Source organism: Sciurus vulgaris (genome assembly GCF_902686455.1).
Source record: "Sciurus vulgaris genome assembly, chromosome: 10".
Lineage (NCBI taxonomy): Eukaryota > Metazoa > Chordata > Mammalia > Rodentia > Sciuridae > Sciurus > Sciurus vulgaris.
In genome coordinates this window covers 120,069,792-120,096,643 of record NC_136470.1, presented here as the reverse complement: position 1 = coordinate 120,096,643, position 26,852 = coordinate 120,069,792, and the positions used below count along the sequence as shown (strand labels likewise).

Here is a 26,852-nt window from a genome sequence, read left to right as displayed (position 1 = left end):
CATTCAGGGTTATTATTGTGATATGATTTGTATTCCCAGTCATTTGACTCATTTTTGTTTTTTTGACATGATTTGGTTTCTCCTTTATTTGGCTATTCCTTTAGGCTAGTTCCTCCCATTGCTGATTTGCATCGTTGTTTTTCATCTCTTCCTCATGGAATATTTTGCTGAGAATGTTCTGTAATGCCAGCTTTCTTTTTGTAAATTCCTTTAGCTTTTGTTTACCATGGAAGGATCTTATTTCATTGTCAAATCTGAAAGTAAGTTTTGCTGGGTATAAGATTCTTGGTTGGCATCTGTTTTCTTTCAGGGCTTGGTAAATGTTGTTCCAGGCCCTTTGAGCTTTTAGGGTCTGGATTGAAAAATCTGCTGATATTCTTATTGGTTTCCCCTTGAAAGTAATTTGGATCTTTTCTCTCACGGCCTTTAAAATTCTGTCTTTATTTTATATGTTAGGTATTTTCATAATAATGTGCCTTGGTGTAGGTCTGTTGTAATTTTGTATATCTGGAGTCCTATAAGCCTCTTGTACTTGGTTTTCCAGAGAGCTAATTCTTAATGCATGGTCAGTGAAGACGAGGTTTCCTAAGAAAACAATTAGTATATTTAGCAAATTCTGAAATGTATTGATGACTGACACTTACATGAGGATTGTTCTTCTCCAGAAGCTCAGTTAATTTTTCTAAGAGTGCAATCAGAAATTCTCTAGGCTTTCTGAGAACCCATGCTGGCTGTGCAATAAAAATTCTCAAGAAAACTCCTCCAACAGCAAGTTCACCCTCTGCTTCTCCAAACACCACAGCAAAATCTTCAGGCAACTTTAAACAGAAAAAGAATCATGGTCAAATCACTCAATCATTTAGTTGTACACAAAGCAGGAAAAGCAAGTTCAATTAAAGAATTCTACATACAATGAAATAGTCGAGTCATTAATATAATCAAATAATAATTTTGTTTTATTTTCTCTTAAAGGTCAGAGAGGATGCTTTTATTAGCTACTTCAAAAGAAAGTACTCCTACTTTCTTGTCTGAAGCTTTATTTTCCAGGGGTGTACCTCAGTGTCTTAATGACAGAGCTACAGGTTGACTTTAAACTAACTCAGCAGTAATTCAAAATAACAAAAACAAAACAAAACAAAACAAAACAAAACCCTATAAGATAAAAGTATATTTTACCTTCCAGTTAACATCAGGGTTGTCACGCTGATTTTTAAAGTGCCTTGAGGAAAAAAGGAGGGAAAGAATAACAAACTTTAGTCACAAAATAACACTTACAGTGACCTTTGGAGCAAGTCTTAGAGAGGAGAGAGGCAGAGTGGGAAATGTTTGCCCTTCCTGTGGATTTTATTTGAAGGCTTTATTATCTTTGTCTTTACTTACTCTAGCATCATCTCTCTCACTGTTGTGGACACTTTATCTCTGGAACTATCATTCCAAATCAACTCAGGATTTTCATGAGTTCCTTCAAAAATATGTACAGCAGCTTCAGGGTTGTCTCTCATAGCATCCATGAAAACGCTAGGCAGAAATTTCATTAATGTAATTCGAACCTATGGGAAGAGGTTTGAGAAAGAAAATAAGACCTATTGGAAACATCTCAATATTCAGCTTGCTTTTTACAGTTTTCTAAGAATATCAGAGCAATGTGTGATATGACTGATGTAAGAAATAACTATTATCTAAAAATTCTGGAGTGGGAGAAAAGCCTTTTGGTTTATGCAAAAGTAACTTTCTCAAGACTCACTATGACTTGGCCCTACTTACCTAACAAGTTTCCTTTCCATCCCCTGACTCAAACTTAAGAAACTTAAGAAATTTTGAGAGTAAATCTCCCAGTCTCTCCCCTGTGGGGTGATGCACATCCTGTAACTTCTTTTGAAAACATCCTTAGCTCATCTGTCCAACTCTTCTTCACACCCCTTGCCCTCAAAAACCAGCGTTTCTCATGCTAACACTGTTTTATGTTACAGTGAGCTTTCTTTCACTAAGAATTTAAAAAGTAGTTTTCAAAACCATATCCAGCACACACTACACAAAGATTGAAAATTAGTGAGGCATAAGGGACAAAGGGAAAAGAGTATCTTTGTCATCACATGGTTCTTGCTCCATGTTACACTATGCTTAACTCTCTCATCTTAGGGAAACCTTCCCTGACCTGGTCTGCTTTGCTCATTGCTTACTTTCTAAGGTCCTGGCATTTGGCAAATGATTACTTATTTGAAAGAATGAAGACGCATATGAAATCAGTCTGCAAAAGAAACATCAGAAGCTCTGGGTAACTGGTAGTGATATCTACCACAAATTTAGCTCATGAACTTCTAACTGCCAAGGAATGGAAGTAAATAGTGTCGGTTACATGACAGAAGGAATACACAAAATAAAATCAGGCCAGCTGCTCCACAGACACCCAACATTACAGAGAAAAATCAATTTCTCTTGAGGTTCCCACAGGAGGGCTTTTGTTCTATATCAAAAAATGCCGTTGGGATAAAATCAGTCAGAAGTTTCACAGGCTTATTTCTTCCATATATATGTGTGTTCTCTAATGTATGCTGAGAATGTTATGCCAAAATACAATTCAGCTCTACAGAGAACAAAAGCAGATATTGAAAGTGATTATATCACTCTTCTTCATCCTGAGTCTCCTGAGTATGAACCATGCCTGACCCGCTTACTATCATACACTTACTCCCAGTAAGTAATGCATTTTGAGAAAGCTCTGAGAAATATATATCAAAGACACACTAAGAGTTGAAGCAGGATTTAAAGATCAATTTATTTTAATTTTCTCACTATGGAATTAAAGAAACTTAGGTTTGGAGAGACGATAGCCAAAGTCATTAAGCCAAGTTAGCAGCCTGGGATTGTGATTAACAAGTTCTGCTTATAATGCCACATTGCCAATTTGCTATTCCAGGCCAATCACTTCATCTTTAACACAATCACTTCTCGTTTCTAAACATATCTTCTGGAAAGATAACTGGATATTTGATTAGAAACCCAACAGTTAGGCAACATTAACAATCCAAACAGAATACTGTTGAAGTCATTCTACGTGAATTTTAGAGAAGTACCTGACCTGTTTTATTACATTTCATTACATTCTAGCATATTGAAAAAAAAAAAAAAAAAAAACACTAATTTCATTTAAATACTTCATAGCTTAAAACAAAAAATGGAATTGTTCTTACGGTAAGTACTAAATTTGAAGGCATAACCTTTCTATAAACAAATCATTTATATACTTGTAATATGATGTATTTATAAGACACTACTGCACAAATCACCTGTTGATCTGTTAGATGAATTTCAAATGTCATAGATTTAAAAGCTGTATTTATTAGTATTATTAAATTGACACAAAAGAAAACTTTAATTGTATTTAGGCTAAATGTTTTAACCTAGGAAGTTTTCTTTTTTTTTTTTTTTAAATTTATTTTTATTGTAAACAAATGGGATACATGTTGTTTCTGTTTGTACATGGAGTTAACAGCATACCATTTGCATAATCATACATTTACATAGGGTAATGATGTTTGATTCATTCTGTTATTTTTTCCTTCTCCCCACCCCTCTTTTCCCTCTATACAGTCCCTCCTTCCTTCATTCTTGCCCCCCTCCCACCCCCCATTATGTGTCATCATCTGCTTATCAGCGAAATCATTTGTCCTTTGGTTTCTTGAGATTGGCTTATCTCACTTAGCATGATATTCTCCAATTTCATCCATTTGCCTGCAAATGCCATAATTTTATTATTCTTTATAGCTGAGTAATATTCCATTGTATATATATATGCCACAGTTTCTTTATCCATTCATCAATTGAAGGACATCTAGGTTGGTTCCAATGTTTTCTTATTTCTAAGTTTATTTGATCTAGTCTACTACGGTCCGATATTTAAAAAAAAAAAAAGGCACTAAGTTATTTGACCAGTTATACAAAATCAAAAGTCTTCTTATTTGATGTCTGGAGAATGCCTATTTGATCATCAATTTAATGAATGACCCTATTCTATTAATTTGTAAACACTGGTTATAAAGCAAGTTTATCAGAATTTTTAAAGCATTTTAAGCCCAGGCATGGTGGTGCATGCCTGTAATTCCAGCAGTTCAGGAGGTTGTGGCAAAGGAGCATGAATTCAAAGCCAGCCTCAGCAACTTAGTGTGGCCCTAAGCAACTCAGCAAGACCCTGTCTCTAAATAAAATATAGAAGGGTTGGGGATGTGGTTCAGTGGTTAAGCATCCTGAGTATCAAAGAGGGAAAAAAAACATTTTAAGTACTAAGAACTATGTAAACTGAATACTTACTAGTGTCTAAAACTATTAAACATTTCAGAAAAAATTTATATGGAATATATGACCTTCTTTTACCATTACCTTCAAAGTTATGTTCTGGCTACTACTCTACAAGCTATTCTACAAGAGGGGTTAGCAAATGAGGGGCCAATTTAGCTTGCCATAAATTTGTATATAAAGTTTTATCAGAACACAGTCACACTCGTTCATTTATAGCTGAAGGATGCTTTCCTGTTAAATAGAAGAGCTGAATATTCATGACAGAAATCATATGGCCCACAAAGGATAAAAGATTTACATATAGCTCTTTAAAGAAAAAGTTTATCAGTCCCTCCCACACTTCACATCATGTACAAAAAATTAATCTAAATAGATCAAAGACTTAACTATAAGGGCTAAAATCATAAAACTCTTCAGAGAAAACACAGATTAGGCAATGGGTTTCTTGGATATGACATCAAACGCATAAGCTACAATAAAACAAACTGGACTTCATCAAAATTTAAAGATTTGGTGCTGCAAGGGACATGATCAAGAAAATGAAAAAAATTATCAACAGAATGGGAGAGAATATGTACATTTAAATAATGTATCTCATAAGAAGTTAGTATCCAAAACATATAAAGAACAATTGCAACTCAACAATTAACACAATCCAATTAAAAAACTAGCCAAGGATATGAAGAGACATTTCTCTGAGAAAGTTGTATTAACTGCCAATAAATACATGAAAAGATACTCAGTGTCATTAGCCAGGGAAATGTGAATCAAAACCATGACATAGCACTACTAGGATGGCTATAATAAAAAAACAAAACAAAACATGTAAGTGTTAGAGAAGATGAGGAGCTATTATAATGCTATATATGTATGTAAAGAAATATAAAGACAGTGCAACCACTTATGAAAACACAGATGATTCCTCAATATTATTACCATCTGACAGAAATTCAAATTTCAAAATAAAAAAAAGCAAATGCTCACACGAACTTGCACACAAATTTTCACAGTAGTAGTATTTGGATAGCCAAAAAGTAGAAACAATTCACATGTTCACTGAAATAAAATGGGTAAACAAAATGTGGAATATTGTTTGGCAATAAAAAGGAATAGGTGAATCTTCAAAACATGCTAAGTGACAGGAACCAGTCGCAATAGAATACATTGTATGATTTCATTTATATGAAATTCCACAATCTATAGAGACAGAAAGTAGAGTGCACAGCAGGTCCTGGGAGAAGGTGGACAGGAAAGTGACTGCTAAAGGGCATGGAGCTTCTTTTGTATTGATAAAAATGGTCAAAAAATTGACTACAGTTGCTCAATCTACAAATACACTAAAAACCATTAAACTGTATTGGATGCCAATTACATTTCAGTTAAGTTGTTATCAAAAAGGAAAAATAAAAAAGTTTACTGACCAGCTGTCTCTTGCTGCAAATCACTGAATTAAGGTGCTGATTTTTCCTATATAGAAAATTTAAATGTAAAAACATTCACCTTGATAATATTTGTCCCACATGTATTTCAAAGGCCAAAAATGTTACTGAAGAGCTCAATTTTAGTACAAACTTATTTGAAACATTTAATATACTATTTAAAATATCTAACAATAGGCATTGTAGTTATGTGCTACCCAACTCCTGGCTTAAGAAAACTCAATACTAAATATCAATATTTACACATTATTTTGAGGGGTGGTGTGGGGAGTGGTACTGGGGACTGAACCCAGGGATGCTTTACCACTCAGCTACAATCTCCAGCTCTTTATTTTTTGAGACAGATTCTTCACAAAGTCGCTGAGGCTGGCCTCAAACTTGTAAATCTCCTACCTCCATCTCCCAAGTTGCTGGGATTATAGATGTGTGACACCATGCCTGGCTCAATATTCATTCTTGATGAATATTGAATGGACTCTTGTAGACATTCAAAGGTAATTCCCTCATCTCATCAACCTGGCTGAAGGTAAACTTTTATTTATTACTACAGTAAAACTGTTTTGGGTCATATGACAGATTGTTAATATCTATTCTGAGAGATCAAGCAAGACAATAGTAATAACTGAATCTAATTTGTTATACAGATGTAAAAAATGTTTATTAGCTTTGAACAATTTTTTTTCCAAACGAAACTTTTCATGGATGCTCAACACATCCAGGGGAGGCCATGATGGCTTTAGATGGAGGTAGGTTACCTGTAGCCTCTTCCTTACCCAAGGTATTTTGGCAGATATGTTTGAGTAGTGGTTCTCAAATGTTAGTCCAGACAGGTTCCAAAAGAATAATGTGGGGAATGGACTAGAAAAGCAAATTCCTGGGCCCTGTCCCCAATTTCCTGAATCAGACTCTGGTAGTAAGGCTTAGAAGTCTCTTTTTTTCCACAGCTCTCCCATGCCTCTGATGTGCTGCCCTATGAACACTACCTCTTGTGGAATTGATCTAACAACAGAATCAGAGGACTTTGATTACACCTGTGTCTGAATGAAATTCTATTCAGAAGTAATTGCTTTAATAAATTCCTGCTATTCAGGCTGAACGATGGCTCCAGAGAGCATATGGTCACCTCCAGATTTGAATCTTCCTGCAGAGCAGGAAAGCAAAGGTGTCATTACACTCCTGTCCACTTCCTATGGGTGGCATAACCTTACCAATTAGGAAATAGATTATCAGTGCCTCACTAGCTACCCCATGAGCCAATCCTTGCAGAGTGAAGTCTAAGCTGCCTTCTTTCATAACCTAAATGTACTTTTGTTCTTTCTTTTAGGGATATGAATAGCTTATCGTCATAATCCACACATTCTCTTCAGATGTCACAACTCTGGCCTAAGCTTCCCTGACTAGTTTTCTCAATTAGTAATATACAGCAACAATCTCAGAGATGTCATTCTTTCAACTTTCATATTAAATTGTTTTTTTTATCTTCACCATCTCAGACTGGTGAATTTCATGAAATCAGTATCAAAGTAACAGAGGTTTAACAATTAATTTCCTTCTGAGAACTATATTTTAGACTCACCTTTGGACCTATTAGTTTATCTGCTGTCATTTTGGCAAAAAGTTCTGCTGTTTGGGCTCGAACCTGTGGATGTGTTGAATTGCAGAACATATCCAATAAATAAATCAAAGCTCCTATGAAAGAAAAAAAAGAATTAGTGCTTTATATTATTTTCTAATCAATAAAATTCATTTTCAACCTTATTTCAACTCAATGCTGTTTGACTTTTTTTAAACTTTAAGGTCACCAAAACATTCTTCTAGTTTATCAGACTGCACAAAAAGCAACTGAAACTATGCTTCATTGTGTTGAATAAGACTGGATGAAAAAGAACTCTATACATTACCCTTTGCCATTGCTTCTTTGATTATTTTTGTACTTGATGCCAAAGCATAAAGAGTTTCCAGAACAAGCTGACGACCTACAGAGTAAAAGACATTTCAAGGAATGCATTAACCTTACATGTACTAGGCATCTATCTGTGCCAAACATGAACTAGGTATTCCAGATAAGGAATCATACTTCATCTTCACAATAACCAGCAAGGCTGTGTTATGATGAGGAAGCTGAGGCCCAGTATACCCAGCCTGTTATTTCATACCTAGTGAGCTCTATGGCTGGGTTTTCTATCTAGGTTCATCTGACTCCAAAGTCCATACTCATAACTACTATGGCATATTGTTTTCCTACCTTATTGCTACCTGCACACACAAAATCTTCTCCTTTCTTGACATCCACAGGACACCTGTCTTAGATTTTTACTTGGTACTACTATCTCAGGAAAACAAGGAATTAGCCATTGGAAAACACAGTCATTCTAAGACATAATTATTTCCTCTGGATACAAGCTCACCTCTCACCTAGTCACTGCCATTTGATGTGCAAGTATACTGGGGACAGACAGAAAGACAAAGGAATAAAGTGATAGCAAAGAGGGTAGAGACTTTCAAGTACCGGGCTGAGTTTAAAACAACACAACAATAACAACATCCCTTAGCGAACACTATGTAAGGTAGATAATTTAGCCTAAATTATGTATAAGTGATAGCAAAATTGGTGAAAACATCTAGATGTCACCTACTTTACTTGTAAGATTAAAATGTTAACTACTGAATAAATGTGGTATAAAGTTATACTTTAAAATTATGTTTTCTGTTTAACAACCAGTTTAGTTTTGTACTGTTTAAAGTCTTACAACATTATTGAAAACCAGTAAAAAAAAGAAAAAGGAAAAACCAACTAAGGCTGCGGGCATAATTAAAAGTATCTGCAAATTATTTCTCCAGGTTGTCATTTTGAAGAGATAATTCAAGCATGTCATTTATTCAAAAGAAAAAAAATTACTCAATGAAAATTCAACTCCATTCAATTCACTGAACATAAAGAAACACTGAATACATGCCAGGCAATGAGAAGATGAAAGAGATAGGGTCCTATTCTCAAGGAGGGGATAAGACACAAAATTAAGATTACCATGACATCCAAGGGTTTAGTAAAGTCAACCGACCAATGTATTTTATAGCTTGTGGTGAGATTAGATTTAAACTGCAATTTCATGACACACTAAAAAATCTTCCTTTTGAAAAGCAATCTCAAGGTTGGTTTTGGCACAACTATAACTATTCGACAACTGTACAGTTTCTGAGCAATCTGCAATAGCACAGGCTGTACTCAAAAAATTAGTCTGGTGTATTTTTATCCTTTATGGTAATAACCTATCAGTAAAACACAAAGTTGGGCTGGGGTTGTGGCTTAGTGGTAGAGTGCTTGCCTAGCATGTGTGAGACCCTGGGTTCAATTCTCATCACTACATAAAAAATAAATAAAAGGTATTATGTCCATCTACAACAACAAAAAGAAAAAAAAAAAAAAAAAAAAAAAAAAGTAGGCAAGGCAATGCTAAGCTGAATGTTTTCTAGCACCCAAGACTGTCTTTTTTAATAAACTATGGAATACTAATTTTCATTAATTACTTAGTTAGTTAATTACTCATGTATAGAATATACTAAAAAGACCCAACAATCTCAGGTTATTTTCCACTGCTGTTAGACCTTTCTCATCCCCAGCTTTCAACCTTTGATATGGGAAATTCAAGATAATTTTATTAATTTATGTAAAACACAATTAGGAAGACATATCTAGTGTAAAGAATCCCACTTTAACTATTCCAAAACTAAATATGGATGACAGTTGCCTGAGGTTTTGCAATAGCTATGCAACTGCTCCCGTCCCTGGGTTGGTCCTTCTATGGTTTCCAAAATGCCATTTGTGAATATACCTACTTGATGGCAATGAATGTAGAAGAGCCAATAAATTGGACAAAACCATTGATTCTGCAATATTGTTTACACAGTCTTGGTTAGATGTCACTATATTTACAACCTGAAAAGTAATCAACAGGATATTAAAAGGTTTGCAAATAATTTCAAACATAATGAAATTCAGTCACACAGACTTAACAAAAGTGAGAAAATGTTTGGAAGACAAAGTATCTAATTTTTAGAGAAATTTTTAATTTTAAAGATTGGTTTTATTACTTTGACTTTGAGATTTACCTTTTGAGAAATAATACCTTAAGGTTTATGAGAAACCTTTCATCCTACACCAGAACATGCTCCTGAACTATGGTATACAATATAGTGTTTTCCAATCACATATTTGGGGTACAGGCAGTTAGGAAGATAACGATCTTCACTTTTGGGACTTTCTTTTGCTCTTAGAGGAAAAAGTAAACGTCTTTAGCACTCAACATAACAGATTGGATCTATCTTTCCTTATAACAAAACAGGTATTTTTTTTTTTTTTTTAAAGAGGATGTTATAATTTAGATTTGAGGTGCCTCCCAAAAGCTCATGTGTGAGACAACGCAAGAATTTCAAGAGGTGAAATGATTAGGTTATGGGTATAACCTAATCAGTGGATTGATCCACTGATGTGGATTAACTGGGCAGTAACTATAGACAGTAGGGTGTGGTCGGTTGCTTGAGACATGACTTTAGGGTTTATATTTTGTCCCTGGTGAGTAGAGCTCTTTCTCTGCTTCTTGACCACCATGAAGTGAGGTGCTTTCCTACTCTGGGCCCTTATGCCATGATGTGCTGCCTCACCTTGGGCCCAGAGCACTGGAGTTGGGTATCTATGGACTGAGACCTCTGAAATCATGAGTCCCAAATAAACTTCCTCCTCTAAGTTGTTCTTGTCATGTATTTTGGTCAGAGTGAAACAAAAGCTGAACTAAAACAAAGAATGGTTTCTCAATTCTTATTTTTACAATATACATCTAAAGATCAATGCCACTTAACTTGAACCATGTTCAGCATTTCAAAGCAAAGTATTCTAGATTAATAATGTTTATTTTTAAAAAAATTACAAGATACTTGAAGGAATTGGTTAGGGAAGCATGGTTCTCAAATAAAAGACTGCTAAGTTTTTAAAATCTATTACTATTGTATTATTATTAGTAGTCTATTAAAAATCTGTTTTAAGCCAAAAGGAAATCTAAGTGCTTTACTCATAAACCACCTGCTAAAACAGGGTTGAATTTGGTGTTCTATGTAATAAATTGTGTGTATTACAATGAACAGGATCATCTGAAAAATGATCCTGGGAGCTTACTCTGAGGTGCCTGGGTAAAGAACACCTGTGACCAGGGACTCTCTGCTTCTGTCAGAGGGAATGTGGCACTCAAATAGCACCCTGGAGGACTAGTGGTTTCAATCTCCTGAAGAAGGGGCCTCCAACTTCTCTTGGACCCTTAAGACCCACAAGTTTTGGCAGCTGGCTTTCCAAAATAACTCCTATTAACAGTAGCACACCCAGGTGTCTATTTGTAACACTTAGAAAAAAGGTTACCTTGCTACTAAATCTGAAGGGAGAGCAACTTAGGTTGGGTTCTCTGGAATGCAAAGCCACATGACATGCACAGCCCAAACAGTACCCTGGCTGCATTATGTCTCTCTGCAGGGACAGAGAAATCATGGAAACCCTGCCTCCTCTTCTTGCTGGTCTGTAGCTTTTCTAAGCTTAGCCTATTTCTAATCCACTGACCAGGACATCTAACAACCTGCCCAAAGCCCTAATGTATGATAGACAGGAAACACCTTGAAAAACATTAATAGGTAAAATGAAAAAAACTGCATACTTTTATCCAACTTCAGATAATTAGTTGAGGATCAAACTATATTTAGTTAAGTGGTAGGAAATGTAACATGCTTTAGTATAAACTACTTTTACCTCTAAAGCCAACTGTTGCACTTGACCAGCTCCATGGACTCGGAGAAGAGAAAATATTAACTTAAAGTGCCCAATGCATTCACTTTCAGAGCCTAGGGAGTAAACATAATGGTTTTTCCAAGATACTCTAAATTATAGACCTTTAGAAAACTGATACACACAGTTGTTTACTGTCAAATCGTAAGTCTCAGATGACCCTTTTTAAACATTATGATGTGAAGCGAGTGAAGTATCTCTAAGCAGCACTAAAAGGCAACAAGTAAAATATTAGGGTTTCTTAATTTTTCTTTGTTTTCATATTTTAAATCCCATCCCTGCCTCTAGACCTGTGAGACCCTGTCTCAAAATAAAGAACATAAACAAAGGGTTGGGAATGTGACCTTGGGTTCAATCCTGGTACCAACACAAAGAAAAGAAAAAAAAAAAAAAAGAAAAAAGATCTGAAGCCTTCAAGTAATTTAAATGGAATTTCATATTATTTCAGGTTTTATATTCTATGTTATCACATTAAAGTTACCAAAATTGGAATTGGAAAAAGCCTTTAGAACTTCACTCATGTATCTTGCCAGAGTCAGGCTGGAGTGATATACTTTTGGAAACAGTCTCTTATAGATTGATGTTTAAGAGTGGAAATTCTCACCTTTTTATTATTTGAATTTTTAGACACTAAAAACTTCAGGCAAGTTTTCAAAAATATATGAGTGCCCATAGGTACATAACACTATGTTTGTACTAGAGAAGAGGCAAAATGTATATTACTGAATAAATCTAATCCAAGCACTTATACTTAATATGCCAATTCATGTCAATAATGTGAAATTTCATACTATCAAAAATTACTCTGCCTTCTCAACTCAGATTCATTTTCTCTTAGCAATAGGAAGTCTAAGCATGGTGCCTTGATCCTTCTCCTCAACCTACTATTTGTAGGTAGAAAATATTAATAGGTCAATTCCTCTTAAAACTATACCAAGTATAACATTATAACCAAGTATAATTTCCTATGAGTTTTTCTGTAAAATTGAGAATTGGAAATTTTTAGAGCTCTTTGATTCTAAGGTTCTCTTTAATCAAGGGTAAAATCACACACCTGGATTATATTTTATGACATTCCTCAGAGCCTCCAAAGCCATTTCCACTCTGGGCAGGCGGTCTCCATGTTGCTCTGACTCCACTTTTGCAGCATGTGTGATGGCCATGAATGTGTGCAGATACTGAGCCTGAGAACCTATGTAATCCAGGAGACTTGCAGCAAATGCTTTTGGAACCTGTCAAGCAGAGGAACATTTAAAACACATGTGTGGCTTCAGAAATAACCTATTACAAAAACTTTTCAGCAAAAGAAAAAATTTCACCCATGAAAGTGAATAAGCAAGATTAAATTATACACACACACACAAATACATCTCTACACACTGGTGTGTTCTATGTGTGTGTGTTGGGGGGAGGTGTGGTGGAGGAAGGAAACAAACCAAACTGCAGTAGAGTATATCTTAACTTTCAGAGATCTGGTAAATTCCCACAAGTACCTCAGTACAATAAGTCTAAGTTTAGAGTACTTCTTCCCTTTACCAAAATAACTTGATTGCATGATATATAACATTTATATTTTAAATAATTCTATACATCCAGAATATAAATTCAAAGGATAGTTCTCAAAGGAACTTCACAAATTAATCTGTTTAATAATTCTATTTATACACACACACATACATATGAGATACTATGTGATAAATAACATACATTATGGTTTAAGAATTTCCTCTTTTTTCCAAAAAGCAATTTCGAAAACAAAGCCTCATTCACTTCTTTCCTCCTTACAAATCAATCTCAAAATCCACCTTGCGATGTCCTCCGAATAAGAGAAAGAATTCTAAGCTGGGCACAGTGGAACACACCTACAATCCCAGTGACTCAGAAGGCTGAGGTAGGAGGACTGCAAGTTCAAAAGCCAGCTTCAGCAACTTAGTAAGGCACTCAGCAATTCAGTGAGACCCTGTCTCTAAATAAAATATAAAAAAAGGCTAGGGATGTGGTCAGTGGTTAAGCAGCCCTGAGTTCAATCCCTAGTACCAAAAAAAATAAATAAATAAAAATAAAATTTTCTATCCCAAGCACTAAAAAGAAAAAGATCCTCACTTGCTTTTGGATGTAATTAAGAATCACTGCAAGAGATAGCCTGATGAGATCACGGTCATCTAAAAGACCTCTCTGCTATCAACTTATATTTTCTTCTAATTGGCCTCCTGTCTTGTCATGACATTCCACATGATGGAAAGTGTAACTGACCTTGTACTTTGGGAGCTGAAGGCAGATGTGCTGGGCACAGTGGGGAATATTATGCATAAGAACTCAATTCTTGGGGCTGGGGTTGGGGCTCAGTGGTAGAATGCTTGCCTAGCATGTGTGAGGCACTGGGTTTGATTTGCAGCACTACCCATAAATAAATAAATTAAATAAATATCAATTGACAACTAAAAAATATTAAAGAAACCCTCAATTCTTCAACAGATAAAGAGGTTCATAAGTAGTCAATGATCACCCCATCAAATACTTAGCTAGGTTTATTTATAATTAATTTGGCAAAGAGGAGGTATTATTTCAATGTATATAGTGTGAATAAACTAGCAGCTTTCAGTCACACATTATCAAGGGCATCAGACAAAGTTACAGGCAGAAAGTTTACCTCTAGCTGAAAAGTAGGGACTTCATTATATACTCTAACAAAAATCTCCCCCACAATAAGTTCTTTGGCATGATCGCTGTAGACAAATTCTGATCCGTAAGTTTTGTCACAATCACCCTTTAAAAAAAAGGGGGGGGGGAGGATATAATTCAGAATCATTAATATCTGATTTCTAAATCTATCCCTATTCAGTTTCATAACAGAAGAATGCTGATACACATTGCAGTGCTCTATGCAATATTAATGTTTACACTGAGTACTATGCCTCTGGAAGAGTACTCAATAATATAGAGTTATAATTTTTAGTTCCAAGATTAAATTAAATTATTTAAAAATTTCAAGGGATCACAGAGGTGAGCCAACAGTGTTTTAGAGTTAGAGTTTACAAAGCACACACAACACTTTGCTCTTCTTACTCCATTCAGCAGATGTTTGGTTCTACTGAGCTATGTGGGGATAAAGCTGAGAAATGAGTACTTCTGGATTGGGTATGAAGAAGTAACATATTATATGAAAGTGCTGGAAAACAGTTTCTGAATACAAAGAAACAGTGAAATAATACAGCTTAAGAAATCAAGAACTTAAGGAAAAGGAAAAAGAAAAGAGGAATGGGGGAAAAAAAAGTTCCCATGAAGATATAGGATGAAGTCACAAGGAATTCAGGTCATACCAAAATAACATGTCAAAGTATGGAATAGGTTGTAAAGTGCTAACAACGACAAGATATTAATAATCAAGTGCATTCTGATACAAAAGGAGATGATATATATGAGATTTACTCTCTCGTGCTCTGTCATTCTTAAAAACTTAAAAACTTTTGTGCAACTATCATGGAATGAGCTAAAAAAAAAAGCAAATTCTTAGTCACTTTGGATATAAGAGTAATGACTAATAAATTCCATAATTGCAAATATAATTGTCTTCAAACCATCAATATCCAACTATCTGGGGTGTGGGTTATTCAGGCTTTCTCCTTATCTCCTATCCTACTGCCCCTTGGCACCTGTGCCTCCCACCATGGCTAACTAGCTTCTCCACTGGAAGGTGGTAGGGTAGGAGAAATTTTCATTTGATACTGTAAAGCAGTTATAGTTACCCAAGAAATTTATAAGTTACCCAAGAAATTTATAAAATATACTTTTTTAATCATGTTTTCTTGTTGTAATTCAAGAAATTCCAGTAGTTCTGCTCTTGTAGAATTGTTCCATATCAAATAGGGGTTTTCTGTGTTGCTGTTAAGCATCTTCAGAATCTAGGAGACAGAACATGACCATTTTGTAACATTTAAAATAAAATGATTAAAGTTATAACTTATTTTTAATGTCTAATACATGTAAAGCTCTATAATAGATACTTTAAGTGTAATGGATATCATTAAATATTCCAATAACTCTAGTAAGTTTGGTACTATTATCCATTTTGCAGTTGAGAAAAACCCAGGCTCTGAAAGATCAAGTTATTTATCACAGGTTTCACAACCAGTAAGTGATGAGCTGGGATTCAAGTCTGAGTCTGATTTCAACATCTTTAACATTTGTTCTGCTATGGTGAAAATTCAGTAATTCTGTATTAAAATATTTAGTAAAAACTCATTAAATATTAAAGAAAAAACAAACCATACTACCTTTATATACGTATATTTGAAAACAAATTTTAAGTTTTTATGAAGCATACCCTTATTTTATTTGTGTGTGTGATACTGGGGATTGAACTCAGGGGCACTTAACCACTGAGTCACATCCTCAGCCCTTTTTTATATTTTATTTAGAAACAAGGTCTTGCTAAGTTGTTTAGGGCCTTACTAAGTTGCTGAGTCTGTCTTTGAACTTGTGATCCTCCTGCTTCAGCCTCCAAGGATGCTGAAATTACAGGCATGTGCCACCATGCCCAGCTTGAAGCATACTCTTATGAAGGGAAATACTTCAACAAAGCTGGTATACTTTTCTTGGCCACATCCTGATTCAAGGATAGATTAAGGAGTTTAGCAGCCATAGATGGTGACTGCTTAGTCATCCAGGGTGCTTTGCCTTTGTTTAGCTCTCCTCAATGCTTGATGTAAACAAAGACATTTGGCACTTCCTAAAATGTCCAAGTGAAAATCTACACTTTACATTCATACAGCTTTGTGCTATGACGAAGCAGAGAAGATCTAACCTCCATCTAATGTAAAGTCATCTCATCCTTGTTTTCAAAAGGTTAAGTACTGGTTAAATAAAATGACTGAAAAAGTAAATGGCTAGGGAAATCATAAAACTTTGAGAAATAGCTGCTTAAAATAGGCAATTATTAAATCCAGGCAGAGCCTGTTCCAAGACTCAATTTTGAAATACTATAAAATTTTTAAGTCTATAGAAAACGACAACCAACTTGCTGGAATTTCTGAAAAAAAAAAAAAAAAAAAAAAATGTTTTCTGTCAGCAAAAAGTATCACACAAAATCCAGGAAATGACAAAGCTAGAGTGACATCTAACACTCTTGCCTCTTACTCAGGGGCACTAGAAAACATGACCCTCACTACAACAAAGATCTAGCAGGCTGGCTTGTAAAAAACAAACAAAACCCCAATTGTTTATGTTCTAAGAATACTTTGAATTTTGGAAACCTGAGAACTTTTTTTATTATGAAAGTAAGAGATGCTCGTTCAAGAAAATAAAAGAAAAAGAGTTTACTATTTTGCCATTCAAGGGTAACTACAGTCAACATTTGGTATAGATTCATCAGTCCTTTCTTTTTTTTTTTTTTTTTTTTTTTTAAATTCCCAAAACAGGATCTGGTGCCTTCATTTAAAAACTAGGGTTCACAGTATTCTATTCAGTGCATTTCTGTAGTTTACTAATTTCTTAGTGGGCTGGGGATATAACTCAGTTGGTAAAATGCTTGCCTCACATGCACAAAGCTCTGGATTCAATCCCCAGCATCTAAAAAAAAAAAAAACCCTAATTCCTTAATGATATATTATCAGACTTTTCCCCAATGATCCTCACAAAAGAGGACAAAGAAGTCAGGATCTGCCAAGATTGTACTGCTTTTTGTACTGCATCTATGTAAGTACACATGGATGCAGATGTGTATGCATGTGTGTATGGGTATGTCTGTATCTATTTACTGTCCGGATTTCAACCTTAAGTTGGAATAAGCTATAGCTTAAAAGAAACAACTAAAAACACATTTTATATCTTAACTTCCAGTACTCTGCTCACTGGGAAACACCATTCCAAATTTATTCTCTTGTCCTATCTCTTTGTGATTCAAAGTTGCTAAGAATTATGGTGGGACCCACAGCTGGGAAACAAAGTTAATTTACACCTGTAGAGACTTGACTTGAAATGCTGTTATCATTACCATCAATCCACAATAAACTGACTTCCTTGGCTGAGAGAACAAGCATGTGAACATTTTCAAATTCAGGGTTTACTAGAACAAGCAATGTTACTGTGCTCCTTTGCTACTAAAGGATCTTAAAGTATTCATCAAGACCCAAGCTGCTTCTGAAGCACATACCTCAGTAGCACTAACGACAGCAAGCTTTCTAGCAACGTAGGGTGTCAGCATGCCAGCTAAACTTTTCCTTACGGTTGGATTTTCTGGGGTTGCTTGTTCTTCAGGCAAATACCCTCCAAGACGACTTAGAGCATGGACACTCAGTTTAGCAAGACTGTTGGCTACTTCCTGTTATAAAAAATTAAGACATTAAAGAGAACCTGTTTTCTTATATAGATAATGCAGTAACTTCAAGGAATCAAAATCATATGGAACATGCTTAAGGAGGAGAAAGCAAACAAACAAAAAGGCATAAGAACGCCAACACTGATATGAGAAAACTTACGCATTAGTTTTTTTTTTTTTTTAATTTGTAGGAAAGACCTTCAGAATCTATGTACTTGTTTGTACATAGAAACATGAAATATCTTACAGAATCACATTTGGAAGTATGGTGGGAGCTGGCACATACTGACAATATGAGCAATACATGACAACTCATAGGAGACACATGAAAATACTCATAATAATCCAACAAGTACTTAAGAGTTTGTGGGAGCTAACCTTGATAGTCTGATGTTATCACTGCATTTGTTATACAAACTTAACTTTGAAGTCCAAGGTTGATTCTAAATGATTAATATTAAATTGTGTCTAGTACATGCTACTGCAAATTCCCTTGCCATGAATCCTTCAAATATAAGCTGACAAGATAAAACTTTTAGCTGGGCCTGTTGGTGCACACCTGTAATCCCAGCTGCTCAGGAGGCTGAGGCAGGAGGATCACAAGTTCAAAGCCAGCCTCAGTAAAAGTGAGGAGCTAAGCAACTTAGTGAGACCCTGTCTCTAAATAAAATACAAAACAGGGCTGGGGGAGCTGAAGAAATAGCTTCTTTTGGAGACTGCTTGCCTAGCATGTGCAAGGACCACAGTTTGAATCCCCGGCCCCTCAAGCAGGGGAAAAAAACAAAAAAAACTACAAAATAGGGCTGGGGATGTAACTCAGTGGTTGAGTGCCCCTAAGATCAATCCCTGGTACCCCACAAAAAAAATAAAATACAATAAAATAAATACAAAAAATATATATATAAACACACATTTGAGGGCTTAAAGAACAATAAACTTAGTTATCTTAAAACATAGTTTATCACCTAGAGGTTCTGGACAGCTGAAGTTTTGCTTTGCACTAATTTAGCACCAATCTAAATGGTTTTGGGTTCAAATTCAATATTAAAGCAATAAAAGTTACCTGCTGGTTTGTTTCTTCACTTTTCTGAATACCACTCTCTTCTAATGTGTAGTCATAATTAAACAGATAACCAAGCAGATACCATAAAATTCCAGCCTGAAAGAGGTGTGTCTGCAGCCAGAAATCCACAGCAAAAGAACTGACACACTCTACCCCAAGAGCAGCTACCCGTGGAATACTCTGAGAATAAGAATACAGAATTAACTTACAGTTAAAAAAATACTCCCAAGAGACTCTGGTTGTGAAAGTATGTCAAACTAGCTTACTTTCCAAAATACTTGCCTCTTCCTGTATTTTCAATTTCCATTTAAATCGGAATGCTATACTCTCTAAAGTCTAAAATAAAAAGTGACCTCATGATGAGTTACCAGAGTTACCATCTTTGAAACTAGTGTGCAAAGACTTGGGAAAACAGTTTTCCCTATTTTTAGTATTTTTAATTTTAAAAATAGCGATAAGGCATCAATGGTAACTCACCACTGGTGATCTTCATACAATGATACATTTTGGGCAGGTGTAAGGATTTAACTTCATTTTATCAGAGTCTGTATTCATAGTTAAGTATTTCCAAGGACATCAAGTAGCTACGTTGAGGCTGTAGTTTCATTGAGTTTTAACTTCTACATACCTTAGTCCAGGATCAGCACCTCCATCCTGTTATATTAAACACAACTTACTCTACGCAGTTACCTAAGAAGTCCCTTTCTGCTCAGTCACCAGCTGTGTCTCCTCTCAGCTAACTGCCCTCAGCAGTTTTGGACTGGGAGGGAACCACATGCAAATGAACCCTAAGTTTAGGTTTTATGTGGTCCTTTAATTTTATTACAGTTATTCAGTCCAGTTTTTTCTCTTTTCTCCCTGCCTCTCTTTGATGGAAATTAGGTGAAACCCACTTCCTTTACATATGTCACTCTAGACTTACTTTCTGTGGGCCTGTTGGGAACAAAGCCTTCATTTACAGCATAATTTCTGTGAATAATGCTTTGAGTTTCAAATAAATTACTTGCAAATAATTATTATAAAAATTATAACCTACTTATAAATGGGGGATTTAGCTATTAGAAAGGAAAATCCATTGCTGACTATACCCAGAGATCATTAGGAACTCTACCTTGCCAAAATATAGCACCCGACAGAGATCCTTGATGATGCTAGGCATTTCTGTGATCTTCTCTCGGCATTCTTCAAATTGAGCAGCTACACTATAGCACTTACTTATGTGTCCACAAACCTACAGACAACAAAGCAGAGGGAAAAAAAGGAGTCACATGTGCATGCCTTATTTAAGACAGTGGAAATCAAATCCAAAGAGATTTGTGAATAATGGTTAATGATATATATGATGCTCCAAAACGAAACAGAACATTTCTATTGTTATTGTCTTTCTCATTCAGATTTCTTACAGATGCAGATATTGGAAAACTATGGTTACAGTGGCTTGCTATGGGCCAAATCAATCCTGGTTTGTTTCTGCACTACCAATAAGCTAATAATAGTTTAAAATTTTTAGTGAATTATTAAAAAACACAAAAATATCTAAGAGACTGGATAAAATGTGAAATCTTCAAATATTTATTTACTCTCTGGACCTTTATAAGAAAAGTTTCCTTGTCTTTGGATCAAGGTATTTTTATCTAGTTTATTTCCATGACAGAATATTACAATTCATATAAAACCCTTTGAAACACAGGATGAAACTTAAAAACCAATACTCAACTGTTTTACATTTTAAATTTTGCTAGTGTAAGCAAAGGGCCATATTAAAAAAATGCTCTACAATCATAATGAATTCCTAATGAATTTTCCATCAAAGAGTTCACTATTACAATCTTGACAAACAATAGCCAATTAAAATGCTAGGAATGGAGGAGAAAGGTAAAAGAAGAAAATTAGGGAAAGGGCAAGGGAGATACATGAAACAAGAATGACAAAAATGACAAATATTTTAAGCTGGTGATGAAGATAAAAGGGTTCAAAATACTCTAAGGAAAAAAAAAATTAGACCAGTATACTACAAAGTGATTTTAGTACATTGCTTCTTAAAGTACAAACACAGATCAGTAGCAGCAGCATCACCTGGAAACTTGTTAGAAAAGCACATTCTCAGACCCCACTCTAGAACCACTGAATCAGAAAAAAACTGCAGAGTGGGGGTGGGAAGCCAGAAAACCAAGTTTTAATGAGCCCTCTTAGTTTATTCTCAGATATGTTTAAGTGTGAAGCATTGCTTTCATATAACTTTCTTGGAACCAAAGTTTTAGCCTCACCTGTACTGACATGTCACTTGGTTTACTAGAGCGATTTAAGACAGCTACACAGCGACTGAACGCCTCCTGTAACACCTGTAGAGAAAGAAATGAGTCATTAACTTTCCATTTTGACTTGAAGTCTGAAAGGTGTTTTCTAGTAGGATTAAGAGACAAATGACCTTTAAGTGTTAGATATCTGGTAACTAATTAATGTGTTAAATAAACCATCAAGGACTCCTAAAATTCTGTCCCTTTTAAGAATTCCTATAAGCTACTTTGTAAGCAACAGTACCTTTACCAATTTTGAACACAATACTCTCAAATTCACATTAAGAAATAAAGCTCCATTTCTACTTTTAGTTTTGGTACTAGAATATAGAGAATATTGTTTTATCTGCTGGAATAAATTAAAGGAGAAACCATATCAACTGCATTTGTAATGGGTGGATTCTCTCTGTCCTGTCATTTAATTTTCTTTAGCTTAAAGATAAGCCCAAAGGTTATTCATATTACCTCTATCCCATTCTCCCTTCTGAGTTCTTCAGCATTGAGGGCTGAACAGTTGACAGTGTGAAAAGCTAGCTCTGCAGCTGCGGGCAACAATGGTGATTCCTTTGAGAAAAGGAGGTCATCTGAAGTTTCCATTGTTATGGTCCTAATTAGCATGGGGTATCCTGCATATTTATAAGGCTGTAAATCTGAAATAATCAAAAGTTAGTGCTGGGAAAATAAAAAACACAACAAAAACTGATCATGCAATGGTTTTAAGTTAATGTTGATAACATGTTCAATTGTGTTGCCTTAAAAAACAAAGAATGAAAATATTTGATATCTTAAATGTCTCCTAACCTCAGTCTATAAAACAAGAAATTAAATGTAATATAAAATACCTTGGATCTTTCCTCTTTGAAAACTTGTTTGGTGGATTTCTCTAAAATTTTTCTAGTAGAAAAATATTTTTTTCTGGAAAATTATACTTGTGAACAAGATAAGATAGGTATTAACACAGGTAGGCAATTAGGGTAATGTCCCCCCACCCACAAAAGCCTTTTTAAAATGTAAAATCCACTCAGTGAAATTAACCTGTAGAAATATTCCACATTCCAACCAACTCCTTTGCCCTGGAACAGTGAGAAAAGGGAACAGGCTGCAGGCCAGACTCAGACCCAAGTGAAGGGTAGACTCAATTTTCTAATACCTCTTTTGCATAGATAAAGACCAATAGCCTCGGCGCTTTTCCAATATGTGTTGAGCAAAGATAGTGCTCAATGACTCTACCTGGTACTGTATTAATCCCTAGACCAATATATTTGCTGGCAACCTGTTATTACCTTCCTCCCCCCATTTCTTTACTTCTCACTTGAATAAATCCCACTCCTTTACTCTTTCTTACTCTCTGTTGTCTGTGGGTTTCATTTTTTTTTTTTTAATTTGTGAGACAAGAACCCAGAAAGAAGTCACTGGCAGGGAGCCGGGCTCTGCTGCATCAAAACAGAGAGATTCCCTGCTGTGAAGCTGTAATTGTAGCAGCAGAGAATCCAACTTCATCTCTAACTCTGGTTTCACTTGGCATATAGTTTTTCTTTTTTAAAAGCTTTTAACATCTTAATTTATATTTTAATTTCAAAGACATTTGATACAACTTAATCTTAAATCTTTAAAGGCCCCCTGAAACAAAACAAATATATCTCTTTTTTTTTTTTTAAAGCTTCCTCAATTTCTGGTAGTCAGTTTCCCCCAAGTCTCCAGTTTTACACTAACTTGGAGTCCACAAACTTCATCAAACCATCTGTTTGGTTTGGGACTTTCTAAAGGGAAGCCTAGGGCTTGGCTCCAGATGAGCTGTGCCAGCACACCCAGTGCCCATGACACTGCCGTGTAGTAATTCATCTCTGTCATGCCACAGTACTATAGCAGCACCCAATTGTGAATATCTATGTTCAGTCAAGGTTTCTTGGCCTTTCCCTGCTCCAGGAAGATATTGTGCACAATCTTATACAGTTGAGCAACAAGTTTGAACATAGGGTCATTAGGCAGGTGTTTCAGAGCAAACTCTCATTGACAGGAATATTGTTGATCTGTCTTCCTTAGTACTGCATGGCCACAGCCTGGGACAACCTGTCCTGAATTGAGTGTGATCCAGATGTAGTCTCTTAACTTCATCTGACACATCTTTGTCAACTTACTTCAGTAGTTGTGTTAGACAAGTACTTCCTGAGTTGCCAGTCCAAGCAGAGACCCTGCTGAAATTCAAGGATGCTGCAAAGGACAGTTAAGGGTACCATAGGACACTGCTCACCGTGGCTGGTATGGGCTATGTTCACGTCACTGTGGATGGTGAGGTATAAGCACATGAGCTCAGTGAACTGAGCATCAGTAGAGCCTATCATGTGAGTGAAATTGTGGGACCAGTCTAGCTTAGAGTCAATGGCCCCCAAACTTCTGCTCTCCTAGTATAGATTCCAGTAGATCTTTGCAACAACACAAGGTAGTTTTGCGATGAGATCCATACAATCTTCCTATATTAACTCCCAGTACTTGGTTCGGTAAACACCCTCAGAATATTCCACGGGTGAAATTACTTTCACTATTGAGGGCTATAATGGCTGCACGGAGTTGAGACATGGAGTATAGATTGGTGGGAAAGTTGTCCAGCATGGTGACCACGTGAGGAGGCAGAGTTGCCCTCTCTGCCCACTTCTTTGAAAGCCAAGATATATCTGTTCCTCTGTTAGGATCTGTCCAGTTACTAGCAGTCAAAATAAGCCCTCAGGCAGGGGTTCTTCCCCACCCATAGCCTTAGGCAGTAGTTTCTGACATTGGGGATGGGATACTATGGCCTTTGAAACAGATGTCCTCATCAGGATCAAGAACTGATGTTTCGGGCTAGGGCTGCAGCTCAGTGTAGAATGCACATGTAAGGCCCTAGATTAGATCCTCAGCACATGAAGATAAATAAATAAAAGTATTGTGTCCATCTACAACTAAAAAAATATTAAAAAATAAAAGAAAGAACGGATGTTTCATATACTTCTCATGCCACCATACATCATGTTCAGTGATTTGGCCCACCACTGTCTTGCCATGTTGCTGCCTGAATGCTTTAATTATGGTCTGATCCTAAGGTATCAGGTTGGCCAATATGTCTCTCAAATTTGTGGAAGCAGTACTGGCATGCTGGGCAGCTAGAACAAAACAGGATGCGTTCTTGGCTCCCAAGAGCTGTGTGGTGGCAGTGAGTAAAACCAATCAGGCAACTCTAGGATCTGGTGGGGACAGAAATGCGAAAGAATCAGGAGCCACCGCTGTACCAAAAGCCGAGGCAACAGGTGGATAAGGCTGCCATATAGATGTTCTGATCCTGTGCAGAATACCTACTTTCTTTTACCCATGTGATCTTTTAAACTTTCATCTGATCATTAACATTCTTGATAAACAACTCTTTAAAAAAAACAACTGTAGAAGACATTTTATTTGTATTCTATATTCTGCTTTCTGAATGACAAGTGTACTTTTATTTGTTATCAATTATCTTAAACATTTGAAAATACTGAATATAATTTGTTACTAGAAATACAAAATATAAAATTTCTTATTTAGTTAATTCCATTTTTTATTTCCTTTTGGGGTTTTTTGGTAGTGGGGCAAAAAAACAAATTGGGTTTTTTTTTTTTTAACTCAGGGGCACTTTACAACTGAGCTACACCCCATTTTATTTATTATTTTTTTAAGTTGCTGAAGCAGATCTAAAACTTGTGATCCTCCTGCCTCAGCCTTCAGAATCACTGGGATTACAGGCACCACCACACCCAGTTTAATTCCATGGTTTGGTCAGCAAATTTGAAGGTAAAATTTGGCATACACAGGTGCACAATTACTGTTTTCCAAAAAGCTAATTATTAGATAGGACTATGCCAATTAATTTGTCATGATTTTATAAGTACCTGTGTTATTCCACTGGAAATCAAGCCTTTTGCCTCTTGAAGCTGACCAATAATCTGCCTTAAACTGAAACTCATTTTTAAGATGGTTAAAAAAAAAAAAAAAAAAAAAAAAAGCAAAAAAGGATCCTTTAGAAATGGTCCTATTTTCCTACTACAACACATATAGATACATACATATATATATAAAATAAGAAAGAATTGTGAATTAGTCAGAATCCCCATCCTCAAGGGAAGACTGGAAGACAGCCTTGACAACAGGTAAACTAGTGAGTCACAATAACTTGTGGCTAATATAGTCATCAGCCACTGAAAAATAATCAAGTGGTTTTAAAAAGGATTTCTAAGCTGATTATGTGCACTAGTAGTGTCATTTAACTAAAATATTTTACACATGGTTCTCTTCAATTCATAAGTAAGAGTGAATCAATTAATCACTGCTCTCCTTAATGATCAATTTCTAGATCTTCAAGCTGTCCCCTCCAATACTTAAAACTACAACTCCATCTGGTCTTCAATTACTCAACATTCCCCATACTTACTCAAATCTCTACCACCCTCTTCCTTCTCTTCCAGCATTATCCTATAGCAAACGAGCCTTCCATTTGTTCTGCAAGCCAAGTTCAGTTCCCAAGTCAATGTGCACCTGCTATATCAAACCCAACTCCTGCTACCCCAACAAAGCATTATATTTTCAACAAACTCCTGGCTTTCTGAGCTGCTACTGTTAGAGCTACTTAGATAAGAACGAAGAGCAAATGCACTCCTGGGCCTCTGCTCATAACCTGACAGCCATCAAAAAAAGTCTCGCCTTAACCTGAAATATCAAATGTGCCTCATTTATCCACTCTCAAACAGTACTAACCACATATTAGAGCCAGGTGCTTTCACTTAACTCATGAGGGGCAATTTCCTAAAGTTCACCCCTGCAGTCAATAAAACTAGTTCCTTTTTTTGTTCTAGTGAGCCAGTCTGACACTTTCTTGGTGGAACTGTCTCCCCCTTCTTAAGGGAAAGCCTTCCTAATAAAGGCTCTGCTGGCATATTTGTACTGGCATGACCTGGTTTCATTTCAAATTGTGGAGTCAAAGTTGCCAGTATACAGCATCACTGCCCCATGGTCTTGCAAACATGCCAATTAATCCTATACCCTGAAATCATACCTACCTCACTGATACCACTGTTTTTCAAACTGTCCCATGGGATCAGAGGATTTTGAGTGATACAAAAGAATGAGAGATGTGAAAAGATGTACAGGACCACTTGAACAGTTTTAATTGCTTTCTAAAAACCTGAATAGTTTTGGTATTTTCAATCTTCTGAGCCTTTTGGAGTAAGGAGAGTCAGTCTTTTATATGTAATTTAAGAACAACATTAAACGATCCTTTAATTCTAAATTCCATTTAATATTTTAGATTTCATTTAAGATGTTTGCTGCTAAATGCCTAAACATAAAAACTAACCATGTAGCTCCATGAAATGGAAATGTAATTTAGGAAGGAGTAACAAAAACTTGCGGGAAATGCAAAATACTAAAAAACACAGGTAAGATGGGGAAGGTACTTTTGGGTCTTTAGAAAACAGCTCTGACCATATCAATGCAATTTCATAGCCAGGTGTGGTGGTGCACACCTGTAATCCAAGCTTCTCTAGAGCCTGAGACAGGAGGATCCAAGTTTGAGGTTGCCTGGGCAACTTAGCAAGATCATTTCTCAAAATTATAA

At 35.8% G+C, this 26,852-nt stretch overlaps 1 protein-coding gene and 1 pseudogene across 2 annotated transcripts in view; both read right to left on the bottom strand.

Annotated features, from left to right (window-relative positions):
* DNAJC13 (DnaJ heat shock protein family (Hsp40) member C13) overlaps window positions 1-26,852 on the bottom strand; it is a 123,763-nt gene that overhangs the window by 17,535 nt on the left and 79,376 nt on the right. The window contains exons 37-51 of the mRNA XM_079101268.1: window positions 21,701-21,885; window positions 21,206-21,280; window positions 20,050-20,169; window positions 18,939-19,118; window positions 17,711-17,878; window positions 15,348-15,461; window positions 14,210-14,326; window positions 12,614-12,791; window positions 11,524-11,615; window positions 9,573-9,672; window positions 7,637-7,711; window positions 7,312-7,424; window positions 1,381-1,550; window positions 1,177-1,219; window positions 645-818 (exon numbers count right to left, since the gene is read on the bottom strand). Of these exons, the coding sequence (XP_078957394.1) occupies window positions 645-818; window positions 1,177-1,219; window positions 1,381-1,550; window positions 7,312-7,424; window positions 7,637-7,711; window positions 9,573-9,672; window positions 11,524-11,615; window positions 12,614-12,791; window positions 14,210-14,326; window positions 15,348-15,461; window positions 17,711-17,878; window positions 18,939-19,118; window positions 20,050-20,169; window positions 21,206-21,280; window positions 21,701-21,885 (1,904 nt within the window). The remainder of the gene's footprint in view (window positions 1-644; window positions 819-1,176; window positions 1,220-1,380; window positions 1,551-7,311; window positions 7,425-7,636; window positions 7,712-9,572; window positions 9,673-11,523; window positions 11,616-12,613; window positions 12,792-14,209; window positions 14,327-15,347; window positions 15,462-17,710; window positions 17,879-18,938; window positions 19,119-20,049; window positions 20,170-21,205; window positions 21,281-21,700; window positions 21,886-26,852) is intronic.
* On the bottom strand, window positions 22,691-25,206 carry LOC306670431 (citrate synthase, mitochondrial-like; annotated as a pseudogene). The gene is made up of 2 exons: window positions 25,132-25,206; window positions 22,691-24,073 (listed from the first exon to the last, which is right to left on the bottom strand). The product of its transcript is annotated as a citrate synthase, mitochondrial-like (transcript).